Source organism: Gekko japonicus, unplaced genomic scaffold (genome assembly GCF_001447785.1).
Source record: "Gekko japonicus isolate JY-2015 unplaced genomic scaffold, Gekko_japonicus_V1.1 scaffold359, whole genome shotgun sequence".
In the NCBI taxonomy this organism is placed as follows: Eukaryota; Metazoa; Chordata; class Lepidosauria; order Squamata; family Gekkonidae; genus Gekko; species Gekko japonicus.
In genome coordinates, this window is record NW_015166431.1 from 1,096,120 (window position 1) to 1,110,554 (window position 14,435).

The window sequence follows — 14,435 nt, forward strand, 5'->3', positions numbered from 1 at the left end:
AGCAAATGTGGATTTGCCTCTAATTGGATAATCAACAGAAATGTGCAGCCAATCACAGCCATAGGCAGTTACTTGTGTGAGACACTGTTTTAAGTCAATAAGACTTAAAAGTGCTTAGCACTGGAAGGATCGTGCAATTTTTTTTGGGGGGGTTAACAACTTCTGACTTCATCACAGGCCTTACACCTTTATTTAAAAATGACAGAAAACGAATTGCATCCCTCCCACCCCACCATTATCTGAAACTATGTTATTAGTTGCTGAAAGACAGTACACTTGGAAGTGCTCAGTCAACGCAGTGCTTCCTAATTTTAAAAGTGTTATGATCCTCAGCAACCAGAGACTAATCTTGAACTTTGCATAATTCTGGCACAGACAGACACTGAAGTTAGCACAAGCCCTAGCAGACATCCATGAGCAGGGATTCTGGGAGGGCCTGCCTTCAGCACCTGGGGAATTTCCCCTGTTGATGCGGATCTCCTGAGTAGTGGCAAAGGCAACAGGGAATGAATCCAAGAGATTTACTTGTCATGCAACTTATGCCTCTTGCAGAAGGACTATTCGCTGGTGCAATTTTTGTGACCTACAAGGAAGCTGCTAAAATCTAATGCCAGAACAAGCAGTGCCTTTTGCATGCAAGCTTTGAGCACCTGGGAGATTCTACACCAGGACAGGGGAGCAGGACTGGAAAAAATGCTTCCAGAATGCAAACTTCATATCAGTTCTGATGTACAGTTTTGCCTCCGTGGAGGAATGTTCATGGGGAAAAATTAAATTAAAAGGCAAACACCTACATGGACTCTGCAGGAAAGGTCCCCCAAGCAAGCTGGATTCTCAAGCAGTTTTGCTCACAAATTTTTGCCTACAGAAGAATTTTCATAGGTCCCTCTTGATGGAGGAAGAATGTCCATCTATTGAGCACAACCTGTACTAAATTAGTTTTATTTCCATCAGATTTAGCACTGCAGTTTAGCACCGCTCTGGATTGTGCACAAATTGGCCCATTAAAATGGAATTCAGCTTCACAAAAAAGTGAACTGAAATAAAAAGATGCACTTATAAAATTATTGCCAGAAGTCCCTTAGGGCGCAGGAACTTCAATGCACTCATGGAGATCTACGACCTATAGGAATCTCACTTTGCATTTCAGTGCCAGAGACAGCTATGCATGTTTGCTAACAGCAGAGCTGCAGCATGAATGGGGAAGCCCATCTTTGCTGGAGCTCCATACATTCACTGAAGATCATACAGAGCTTTGACTCAGTTTTACAAAAGTCTAGGTTCTATAACCTAGAGAAAATCCAGAATAGGGGCATGTTAGCTTGTAGGATCAGGGCCCACACAGAGAATATGTTGTACTGTAAATTAATGGGACAGGTTATTTGTGACTTATGTGAGGTATTCTCTGGACTGCAGCCATGATCTGCAGTGCTAACGAACACTGTGAGTTTCAACGAGTCACTGGCTTCTATACAGCTATGTTAATTTACATCTGGCAATTATATTGGCAGATGGGCATGATCTGATATCATCCTGTTTTTTAAAAATTGCCCTAAATTTGCCCCTTGGCCCTCATAACCTTGATCCTGTTGCTTAAACTTTAGGCTTTAATAAATCATTAAAACAAATCTGAACTGCTCGATTCCTTGAGTGTATATTGTTGCTGGACTGAGTACAGAGTTTGCCCTGTTTGCCCAGCCAAGGCAATGGGGATTACAGGGAACGAAACATAATCCTTCAATTTAAATAAATTCCTGAGCACCAACATTGTTTTATGGCATTTCTCAAATAGTCAAGTCAGCTTTTTGAGGACTGACTACAAGTTTATTTTGCACCTGAAAGACTATCGACAATTAAAAGTCAAGCTATACCAACAGCACACAGTTTCCCACTCAGCCACTCCAAAGCCCGTATTTGATTTTCCCACAGGTAACATGGTAATACACAGGCAAGCAAATACATTTAAAGTCATATATCTCAGCAAAATTCATTATTGCAGAGGAGGAGGCTAACTAGCTGCAAACAAATAGTCCACCTAACTAGCGATTAGCAGTGTTAGCGATAGCCTTTGGACAAGCCCTGCAACATCGACAGCAGTGGAACAACAACAACAAACTCTACCAGATCTAAGTAAAATAACTCCTAAAAAACGGTTCATGGTTCCAAATCTAGGTATAACAAAGTACCAATATATGATAAATATTTAGCCCAGAGAAAAATATCAAAGACTCAGTTATGTTTCATATAAAAAACTGGAGGATTAAAAACCAGAGATTGAAAACATCTCTCTAACAATCCAGAATCCCCTGTTATCTCCTTTGCCCCCAACTCTGATGCATTCCCAACTCCCAGTTTACTCAAAGAGCTTACTCAATCCTGATCTAAAAGAGACTGGAAGCAGGAGTTCTGCCATTTTGAATTCTTCACACTACCAGAAAAATCTAAGATGGCAGCATCCATCCCCCACCTGTTTAATTAAGATCATGCTGAGTTTATTCTGGGAGATGGGTAGATTCTGGTGGGGAAGGCACCTTGGTATTCTAAAACCCATAGCAGTTACTTGCCTAATAATGTCAGCTCTTTTGTTGGCAAAAATAACCCTCAATCCTCAAATCATGGCCAGCCCAAGAAAATTTCTAACCCAAATAGCTGCACTTTATGATTCAAGTGGTACATCCTTAGATGCTAGGTTCCCAACACTCATTGTCAGATATTGAAATATGGCTGAGTCAAGCTGCTGCTCAGATTGCTTATGCAGCTGAGCTCCCCTCCATCCTGATACAAATGAGGTCTTATCATTGTTAAGCAAGTATTAGGAAAAACAACCTGTAATCCTGCTACTTTTGCAGGGCTCCAGCACTGTGATTAGGTCTTGGCAAGTTGCATATTATGAATGTGTACATGCGGGGGGAATTCAGAGTGTTTTATCTCTTGCTTTTTTAGCTATTAAGAGATCAAAAGTTGCAGTTTTTTTCTGCTGGAAAAGGCAGAATGTAGAAAGTCTAAGGGCAGGCAGTTTTATTTGAATAAACCAGTGCTGACTATGATTAGGGAAAAGATTCCCCCCCCACTTATCTTTGGCAATAAAAATAAAGTCTTTGCAATAATGAAGCCAAAGTATTACATACAGGCATTAGCACACCACATTTTTTTAATTAGAATGAATATCAAGGAAGTTTTAGAACATATAAATTACACACGGTGAAGGGGAATTATATAATATAAACTTTCTAAAGAATATTTTATCGAAATAGAAGGAAAAATACAGTAGATGCATATTTCTTTTAATACAAACAAGAAAAGTGAGTAACTTCACAAAAAGGCCACTATTTGGTAATATGACAAGTTCAATAGGTAAGTAAAATCTTGTAACAGTGTAATCAATATTAGAAATTATCTACTTGCAAAAATAGATTTAAAAACTGAAGCTGTTTGGAGCAGTCACAGGCCTGGGAAGCCTGCAGAGTGGGCTCAGGTTGCCTGGTCGAGGGCTCGCAGCAGTTCACTCCCCTGCAGAAGTGTTGAGCTGCCCAGCACCGGGACATTAACCTCACAGTCATACCTGGTCAATTCTGGCAACAAATAAGGTTCAAACGATGGGCCAAGTAGGCGACTTGCTACTCCTGAAACAAGATGATTTTGAGTGTTACACCGATTGTATAGGATGCCATTTTCAGCTGTTTCTCACACTTTTTGACTTCCTGGACCCCCTTCTAACCTTCTTCTATTTCTGCCTTCTCTTTGGGCACCTGATCTGCAGGTGTGTGATGGACTACACTTTAAAAGCTCATAAGTGCTGTGTAAACATGTAATGGACTGTGAAGGGTTAATGCTCCACAGAGCCAAAGAGCCTGGAGTGCCAGGCTGCTCAAAGGGATTTGATTGGTTGGTGACAGTAGAGCAGAAAGACTTGGGAACTGACGGCTGAAGAGAACTTTGTTTTAGCTCTGACTGAGAATAGGAGCAGTTTAGCCCTTACTGAGGACAGTTTAGGACTGACTGAAGAAAGTTTTACACTGACTGAGGACTGGGAAGATTGGCAAGGAGAAGTGGGAGAATCGGTGAAGCCCCCCATTTGGGCCAGGAAAAGGGATAGATCTTCTACTTAGAGAGAAGAAATTCCATGCCCAGTTGATAAGGGAGATAGTTCTAAAGAATGGAGTGGAGTAGAGTAGAGTGAAGGAATTTGGGTACTTGCCAATGTATCCCAGCCTTCTGAAACCTGAAGAGTCAGATAAACTCAAGAAAGTATACTGGAGTGTTTAAAAAGCACTGAAACAAAAGCTTCACATTTCAAAGATTCTAAGACTTTGTGTAAAACTTTAAACTCTCGTGTTGGAAACACATGAACAGGAGTTTGTGATTATACCAAATTATCTCAGAGTTATATTTGTTTCACCTCAGACTTGATTTCGCTTGACCTTTTCCCCTCTATGTTGAATAAAATATTTTGTTTATTTTTGAACTTTAAAAAGCCTGTGTGCCAGTTTCAGAAGTTTAAGTTAAAGAGGTGATCTTGTCTCTTCCCTCAAGGTCCTGGGCTGAGCCAGCATCAAAATACAATGAAGTGACAGGATGGGATAGACATAAACCTTCAGAAAAGAAGAAAATAGATAAAGGGGCTGCTCAGTCAAGAAGGAAGAAAAAACAGAGGGAAAATCCTGTGTGTGAGGGAGGAAAGAGGGCAAGGTCATCATAAGGTGCTTGTCTAGAGAGTCTGCAGCAGTGTGGTGCTACAGGGTGGGCCCATAAATCAGAGGGTGAGGAATCAAAACCATGGTGTGTGTTTATTTAAAGCATACAATTAAAAAAAAAACGAACTGAGTGCAGCCATTCTAAAAAAAATTGTTTCATTAACACAAATAAACAACTATTCTTTCAAATTAATTTGGGGGGGGGATCTAAAACAAAAATACATAGGAAAAAAGAAGAAGCTCAGGGGATAGCGTATAGCTATCTTGTGACAAAGCCTAAATGCAAACTTCCAGGATCCAACTGAAAAAGAAAAGTTTTGTAGTCGGATGCGCATCAGATGTTACCTGACATCCTATGAGCTTGTGGCACACGGAAGTCTTGATAAGGGGAACTGTAGAAGTGGGGGGATAATATGGCTTTAGGATGATCAGCAGGGTTCCCAGAGGAGGGGGGCAGCTGCGGCTGCTGCTGTGCCATGTTCAGTAGCTGGCCTGAGCCTCTTTGTGGTTTACAAAGAAACTCATCTGCGATTGAATGCAAGAAATTAAAACAAACATCAGCTAGCTGTAGCTGGGAACAAGAGCAAAAACATGAACCTTTACCTGATCCAGACACAACTCATATTTTTCACAGAGTTACATATACCAATTTGCTTCAAAAGGTACGTTGTTTTCATGCTGGTGAGGCAGAATAAATCACCTGTAGGGCTTAGTACTTGCAGAGAATCTCATTTAAACATGAATTTGCTACGCATGCTTGATTAGCACACGAGTCCATCCCTCTGCCTTGCTAATATATAACGTGTGTGACCACTGGATTTTTCTGGAATTGATTACTGTGCACTTGGTGGCTGAATGTTTGAATTGACCACAGTGTTTTGGTTAACACCAACCATGTCAGGAGAACAGGCCTCAGGCTCACCCTCTTAACCTCCTCTCCTGCCACACACTAATTGGTTACTTCCTGGTTGGGGGGGGGTATAGTTTGACATGGCAGCCAAAGTGGCAAAGTGAAGTTTGTGCTTGCCTTCCAAATCAGGCTTGTTATCTGTGGTTTGTTCTCATTTTGCAATCCTGGTATGCAGGCCAAACACATCGTAGTTTGCAGGGTCCGGTTACACATAACTGTGGTTTCCCATAAACTAGGAACTAATGGAAGTTATTCATTCACTCACAGCATACTAGGGCAGGAGGAAGGGGTTGCCCAAGTGGACAGAGTCTTGTTTCAGGCTAATTCACTTTGGACAAAATTGTGCTTCATCATTGTGCTTGTTTGTTTATTTAAATATATATTGCCTTCTTTTTTCCTCACTGGAGACCCAAAGCTGCTTAAAAACATTGTTCTTTCTTCCTTCATTGTGTTCTTATGATAGCCCTGTGAGGTAGGTTAGGCTGAGAGCTCAAGGTCACCCAGAAAGCTTCCCCAGTAGAGTTGGGGATTTGAACTTAGCCTGGCACTCCAACTGATATGTCAGAACCAAGGTACTGAAAAGTAATTTGTTTTAGATCATCTGAGGATTCTAGCTATGGTGCTGGATCTTTGATGGCTCATTCAGACTGCAAGCCCTCACTCGATGCTGAAGCCACCAGCTGGTGAACAGGCCAGTGTGAACAAGCCCCAAATGGTGAGTAATTAAAAGGTGAGATATTGATAAAAATCTGATGTTGCCATCTGGCACTGGTATTCAGATGTTTACTGCCTCTAGATGTGGAGGTTCCCTTTATCACCATGGTTGTATTGTAGTCACTGATGGACTTATCCTCCATGAATCTAACTCCTTTTAAATCCATCTATTCTCATGGCCGTTGCTATGTCCACTGGCAATGAATTCCATAATTTAATTACTCATAATCTGATGTTGCCATCTGGCACTGGTATTCAGATGTTTACTGCCTCTAGATGTGGAGGTTCCCTTTATCACCATGGTTGTATTGTAGTCACTGATGGACCTATCCTCCATGAATCTAACTCCTTTTAAAGCCATCTATTCTCATGGCCGTTGCTATGTCCACTGGCAGTGAATTCCATAATTTAATTACTCATTGAGTAAAGAAACATCATTTTGTCTGTCCTGAATCTATTGCCCATCAATCACATTGGGTGGCACTGAAGAAGACGAAGAAGAGATTGGATATCCCGCCCTTCACTTGAGTCTCAGAGCGGTTTACAAACTCCTGTCCCTCCCTCTCCCCACAACAGACACCATGTAAGGTAAGTGGAGCTGAGTGAGAGAACTGCTCTTTCAAGGACAGCTCTGACAGAACTATGGCTTGCCCAAGTTCATCCAGCAGCTGCAAATGGAGGAGTGGGGAATCAAACCCAGTTCTCCCAGATTAGAGTCCGCACATTTAACCACTACACCAAACTGAATTCTAGCACTATGGGAGACAGTGAAAAAGCTCGGTCTATCCACTTTCTCTACCCTATGCAGAGTTTTATCAATTTCCATCATGTCCCTCCATAACTGTCATTTCCCCCTAAACTGAAAAGTCCCTGTGTCTTCAGATACTCCTCATAAATTGCTCTTTTCTGTACTTTTTCCAGTACTGAAATATCATTTTTGAGACACAGCAATCAGATCTGTATATAGTATTCCAAATACAGATGCACCATAGCACATTACATTATTAGCCATTTTATTCTCAATCCCTTTTCTAATACTCCCCAGCACGGAGTTTGCCTTTTTCACTACTGCCATGCGCAGACCCGTCATTTTCATCAAGTGATCTTCTACAGCCCCAAGACCTTTCAGTCTTGGTCTCAGCCACTTCAGACCCCATCAGCATATATAGTGTGAAGCCAAGGCAGACATAGCCCCATAGCTAACAACTTTTTGTTCGGGGGGGGGCATTAACCGGGATGAGAAGGATCAAAGCGAACCATATCTCAGACGGTGAGGGTGGCTTGCAATCCAATCCTGTTAAAACCTTGCTAAGTGCGGCTCTATGGCTTGCCCAAGTTCATCCAGCAGCTGCAAATGGAGGAGTGGGGAATCAAACCCAGTTCTCCCAGATTAGAGTCCGCACATTTAACCACTACACCAAACTGAATTCTAGCACTATGGGAGACAGTGAAAAAGCTCGGTCTATCCACTTTCTCTACCCTATGCAGAGTTTTATCAATTTCCATCATGTCCCTCCATAACTGTCATTTCCCCCTAAACTGAAAAGTCCCTGTGTCTTCAGATACTCCTCATAAATTGCTCTTTTCTGTACTTTTTCCAGTACTGAAATATCATTTTTGAGACACAGCAATCAGATCTGTATATAGTATTCCAAATACAGATGCACCATAGCACATTACATTATTAGCCATTTTATTCTCAATCCCTTTTCTAATACTCCCCAGCACGGAGTTTGCCTTTTTCACTACTGCCATGCGCAGACCCGTCATTTTCATCAAGTGATCTTCTACAGCCCCAAGACCTTTCAGTCTTGGTCTCAGCCACTTCAGACCCCATCAGCATATATAGTGTGAAGCCAAGGCAGGCACAGCCCCATAGCTAACAACTTTTTGCTCGGGGGGACAATGTTTTGCTGGGGGGGCTGCCATTAAATGTCTGTGCAGTACTGCCATGCCATGCTCATACTTCTAAATAATAACTAAATAATAAATACAAGTGGTTTATTGCATATTATAGTCCTCACATATGTATTCTCAACAAAAAGGACTATAAATCCTCTGTATGTTAATGTATTTTAGTGTATTTTTCAGAATATTAGAATACTGAATGTATGCAACGGCTGTTAGGAGGTCCCCTTCCTCTTGGCTGGGGTGGGAGGCCAAATGGGGATGGAAAGGAGATGAAGAAGGGGACGGAGGGCCAGTCCAGGACTCTGGCAAGGCAAGACAAGCTTCCAGGCTGCTGCCGCCACAGGGGAAAAGGCTCGGACTCGGAGAGGATTACCCCCTGCTGATCCTGCTAGTGCAACTGGCCTTGGAAGGGTGGTGGCAGCAGGGTGTGTGTGGAGAGAAAAATGCCAGCGCCAAGCCCACCCCGCACGACCTGCCCCCAAGGCGGCGAGGAGAGGAGCCCCCCAGCTGTTCTCCAGAGGCTGGGCAGGGGGAGAGAGCAGGGTGCCTCCTCCTCCTCCTCGTGGGAGCCCAGCTGATCGTAGCAGCGAGGGAGGCAGGCAGGTGCCCAGGAGGGAGGCACGGTGGGCGGCAGGTGTACCCTGCTCAGCAGCCCTCCACTCTGACCTCTGGAAGCAGCAAGGACGGCTGGGGCAAGCTTGAAGAAAATGCTTATAAAATGTTTTATAGATGGTATGTAAATGGAAATCACCAGAGATACCAACTAAGCGGGAACTTATAAACAAAGTGTATCACCTGTACCTCTGCTGGTACTCCAATTCAACTAGCTTTAATGCTGTCATTTTCTTCTTACCATTAAGGACACTTGTGCTGAGTGACTTCCTCTCTGTGAGCAATGCACAGTTTTCACCTTTGAGAATTTTCATCCTTTTCCACATTAGGTGAGCTGGGTTGATGCCAGAGGGGTCTCCCTGTGTCTGTTGGGAGAAAGGAGGACAAGCCTATGTGGTTAAGAAAAGGCAACATTTTTTTAAAATAAAAAATAATTTTGCTTTAAACTTATGATGCGTATAGGTATAGGTAACAATGATCAAGGATAGGCTACCCCATTGGGATGCTGAAATGCTTGCTCCTCGTAGTCCAGCTGCCGCTTCAGCTTCAAGCTGTTGGCAAGAGCCGTCCGCGAAGTGTTTATATCTATGTCCCGCCGTCCAAAGCTCTCCAGTGACCTAGAAAGGCAAGACCCATTCTCTTTTATTCCCTTCATACCAGAGCAATGAGACCCACTGCACTGTGATTCCTAATACAGCTCTGAGTGCTTCATTGGCCAAAAGACACTTGGAACACCATTTATGAGAGACAACTCGCTGCAGGAAACTGCGATAGGATGCTAATAAATTATGATACACAAGTTCTTTGTTTCTTGTTTCCACACCCTTCATTCATGAGCAGAAAACTCAAGGAGAGAAACCACAATGAATATATTAAAATTCAAATGAACCATATGAATGGATAAATAAATACTTATCGGCCACCATTTTTTCATACCACAAATGAAGTGTTCTAAGGAAAGAATCTATTTCCACAGCTCTGCTGTCCTTGTGTATTGTGGTCAGTAAGGATCATGCTAGCAAAAGCTACCTGCTTTTGCTCAGACTTAATCTATAATACCCTCATTCAGTTCAGCAGAATGGGAAAACATGGTTTACAGGCAATCACACCCTGGTTTCCCCAGAAAAAACATTGCTTTCATTTCTTGCTATGTTGCCTGAGAACAAGCCAGGTTTAATCCAGATCTCTGCATTCAGACCTGAAGTGAAACTATAGTCAAGACTAACACTGGTTAATAAACCAAACTCAGATCTTGGCTTCAGATTTGATAGACCCAAAGTAACCACAGCTAGCAGAGTGGCTGGCTTTTAATCATACCAACCACAGTTAGTTTAATTAGACTATGGTTCTGTGCAATGTCTGAACTGAACCAAAGGTAGATTGTCTTGAGGCAATGTGGGAGATGTTTTTCTGTGGCTTCACCCAGCAGAGCTGAGATAACATCTGAAAGGTCACAAAGAGACATCCCAAGGTTACTTCCTGTGTAACTATCTCCTGCCCTTCTAGGCAGTTATTGGGTGGGAAGTGCTTGCAATACAGACCCTGGCCATGTAGTTCTGGCTTGTCGATGGTTATTGCAATGGCTTAGGAAGGAGACATGGATGAGCTGCTTCTGCACTGGGCCAATGATGCATGGCAGACCCCAAGCAATTACACTTATCAGGAAGTGTGGAGTGTAAGCCTGCACATGTATCCACATACTCTTTGGTATGTGACGCAATATGCATTAGGGATGGGGAGACATGGGTTCAGATCCCCACACAGCTATAAAGCTCACAAAGTGACATTTGGCCAGACACGGGCTGCATCTGAAGAACACTTTCCTGGCAGTAAGCCCCGTTGAATGAAATGGGACTTACTTCCAAGTAGATCTGCTTAGGATTGCTCCCACAGTCTCTTTCAGCCTAAACCTAAGTGTTGATGTGAGGATAAAAAGGAGGCGCTGTATGTGCTCTTGGACGGCCACCCGGATACCACCCCACAACACCTGGCCGAGGGGTTGGAGCCTGTGGCAGGATGGTTGAGAAAGAGCAGGCTGAGACTGAACCCAGAAAAAACAGAGGTTCTGTGGCAGGGGAGAGAGGCTTTGGGGTTCGGGTCCAGGCTCCTGGCCCTTGATGGGGCACCGCTGATACTGGCATGCTTTGCCAAGACTCTGGGTGTGACTTTGGATGCCTCCCTGGCAATGGAGGCACAGGTCACAAACACTGCCAGGCTGGTGTTTTACCATCTACGCCAAGCATGGCTACTGGCCCCTTACCTGTCGCCACCCAAGCCACCCACTGTAATCCATATGATGGTCACATCCAGGCTGGACTACTGTAACTCGCTCTATGCTGGCCTGCCCTTGAGACTGACCCAGAGGCTCCAACTGATCCAGAATGCGGCGGTGCGAGTCCTGGCAGGAATTCCATGGACAGCACATATACAGCCTGTGCTGCGCCAGCTACACTGGTTACCAGTGGAGTACCAAGTCAGATTTAAGGTGTTAGTGTTAACTTTTAAGGCTTTGAGCAGTCAGGGGCCCACATACCCTTGGGACTGTCTCCTCCAATATGTCCCCAGGAGAACCCTGAAATCAGCAGATATAACCTGCTGGTGATCCCCAGCCCTAGAGAGATCCGGATGTCCTTGACTAGGGCCAGGGTTTTCTCGGTCTTGGCCCTGACCTGGTGGAACTCTCTGCCAAATAACATCAGGGCCCTGTGGGATCTGATGCAATTCTGCAGGGCCTGCAAGGCAGAGATGTTCCGCCAGGCTTTCAGTTGAGGGCAGCAACAGGATGTTGAGACTGGCTTCCTTCCTTCCTTCCTTCCTTCCTTCCTTCCTTCCTTCCTTGTCCCCCATGTACTCTCCCTTGCCCTGCCGTGCAGGACAGCAGTGTGGCTGATAAAAGAGAAACTGCAATTGCCATCTGGATTGGTTGAATTTATTGTCCTACTGATGCTTTTTGTTTTCATTTTTAACTATGCATTAATTGTAATTTAAAATTACAATTTTATAGAGCCTGTTCACAGGGTGGGCGATTAATAAGACTAATAAATAATAACAATTTAAAAAATGCCTACAACTTTTAAAAAACCCCACATGTCCATTCAAATAGTCTTACTTTACTTTAAAGAAACAAAAACCCATGAGAAGTTCTCTAAGCTGACATGAGCCCAACGCTGTCCTCTTCCTGACTCCTAGCCCACTCTTCCTGATTTGACTGCTGGCAAACTTCCAGTTTTCATGGGAGGATAACTTCCCCATGAGGTTTCTACTTTTGGGACTGTCGAGTTAATTATGGTCAAACGTCCTACTTTTGGTTCCAGCCACTTATTTATTTTATTTAAATCAGTTATACCTCACCTTTTTATAGATAGATATAGATAGATAGATATCATTTCAGAAAAATGAAAGTCATTGAAACAGATATACATCCACTTAAAATATAAATAACTAAAATATACGCCAATTTAAACCTAACCTCCTATACAAAAAACTCTCTTAAGAAATTCAGCCTTGGACCTGGACTAAAATGGCAGCCTTGCTCACAGCATTTTGGGAGGCGATTCTGCAAGGGGCCACCAAAAAGGTCCTTGAATGGGCACAGGATGCTTTTAACTGCCTATGAGGGACAATCAAGAAGCTCTGACAGGAGGATCACAGTTGCCACACAGCTTCACGTGAGTTCCTTCAAGTATGCAGGTCCCAAACCCAGAAGGGCTTCAAAGGTAAGCACCTCCACCTTGATAGGAACCTAGAAACATACTGCTGGCCATGTTGATGTTCTCAGCACAGGCATAATATTGTATAACAGCTAGCAGACTTGTCTCAGGGCCAAGAATGAACAGCTTTCCTATTGCTTTGTCTTATCTAAACATGCTTACGTCTTACCTTAATGATTTTTGTTGTTTGGGGGAAGTCAATTACGACATACTTTTAAAACCACATTGAAGTCCAACTGGAATCAAGCGAAGGGAAGTCACGGATGTAAAAAAAAGACTGAATTGCTGTCTCATTTTTCAACTAAGCAGGAAAATACATATTTTCAAAGCAGGCAAGCAGAAATTCTGGGTTTTTGAGCCGCTTCGCACATTAATCTGGGTCAGTTTTACCATGTGACAGTTCCCTACTCCATTGCCACACAAAACAGTTGCAGCAAAATCTGTATTCTCACAAGATTTATTTTGGAGTCTTGCAGATGAGACCCATGAGCTACTGACTTACATGTGCACATGGTAGCTGTAAGTCAAAATCATTCATGGCTCTGTCCCCTGCCTTCCAACAGGATGTGCGAATCAGCCCAATCACTTAAGAATAGTCATGCTTTATGTCTGGAGTTACCTTTTCTTATATGAGTCCATGTTAGGCAAATGCAATGGTGGTCCTGATGGACAGCTGGCGAGGGGTCCAGAGCACTTGTTGCCCACTACCCTCCATTTTGTAGGGATGTATTGTAATGGAGGGTCAGGTGGCCACTGAGTATTTGGTCTTCCACCCATTGAAGACAGTGGAGTGCTGGCTTGTGCATAGTAGGACAGCAACGATGATGACTGGCTCCCATGGTGGAAGAAGGCTGACGGCCCAGTTTCCTGGCCAGTGTTCATGTTTTTGCTAGACATCTGTTGGCAGTATTTTTCTGGAAGGAACTGGTTTTGTGAGGGAGGAGCAAGGGGCTGAAAGAGGCTGCTCATGTTACTTAAGCTCTGCTGTGTGAGCTGGGCGCTTTCAGCAAGAGGACGTTCTTCTTGGCAGATAGGACTGAGCTGGAAATCTTCTCCATCCATGGGAATGTAAGGAGCTAAGGTTTCAAGGTCCAGCTCATTGAAGTCAGTCTGTGCAAAGAAAACAGGGTGGTGAGGGTGAAATCAACAGTTAGAATTGTAACACACGAAGTTTCTAGAAATGAGATTGTCCCCCTTCCATGTCCCAATCTAATATCCAAGACAGTAATCCTTTCTAGACAATGGAAAATATTTTCCCATCACTGCTATTATGTTACCATTTTTTAATTTTATCTGTTCTTGTGTTCATCCTATCAACTGCTTTATGCGCTGTTTGTAAATGGCAGAAAGGCAGGGTATAAATTTACTATGAATTAAAAAAGTGAGTGGGGTGGGATCTGTATCCTGCTGTTGTCCAGTCTGACTTCCATGTGTTACTTAGAGGATCCTGTGTGCAGGCAACCTAAGCGTGCGTGGGAATCTGGCATTTCACAGAGTTTCTGAATGTGCATAATATGTTGTTATCTGCATAAATTGTTGTATGTAGAGCACATCGATGTGTACAGATTGTGGGCTAACAGTCTCCTACATGTTTAGGGCATAGGATGCCCTTTTTACAGCTAGTGAGAATGTATCCATAAGCAATCCAGAATCTCTGCAACATTGTGCCAGGCAAGGTATGGTGTGTGCCTTGCCACTCGGAATTTGAATCCGTTCAATCCCAGATGTTATGTGTAAGTAAACCTTCAGTCTAAATAAACAGGTTTCATAAGCAGTGGGACTTCTTCTCACTTCAAGTCCATCCCCTCCCCCCCTTTGGAGACATGACTGATCCAAGCCAGAGACGTTTCCACAGTGCAGTTACGGTGTGTGCAATTAAAAATG

General features: G+C 43.4%; 1 protein-coding gene across 1 annotated transcript in view; it reads right to left on the reverse strand.

The window, feature by feature from the left end:
• Positions 1-3,327: 3,327 nt before the first annotated feature.
• Positions 3,328-14,435, reverse strand: part of EPAS1 (endothelial PAS domain protein 1) — a 72,255-nt gene continuing 61,147 nt past the window's right edge. The window contains exons 12-16 of the mRNA XM_015411852.1: positions 13,171-13,661; positions 9,335-9,458; positions 9,083-9,206; positions 5,040-5,219; positions 3,328-3,623 (exon numbers count right to left, since the gene is read on the reverse strand). Of these exons, the coding sequence (XP_015267338.1) occupies positions 3,472-3,623; positions 5,040-5,219; positions 9,083-9,206; positions 9,335-9,458; positions 13,171-13,661 (1,071 nt within the window). The 3' untranslated portion in view covers positions 3,328-3,471. The remainder of the gene's footprint in view (positions 3,624-5,039; positions 5,220-9,082; positions 9,207-9,334; positions 9,459-13,170; positions 13,662-14,435) is intronic.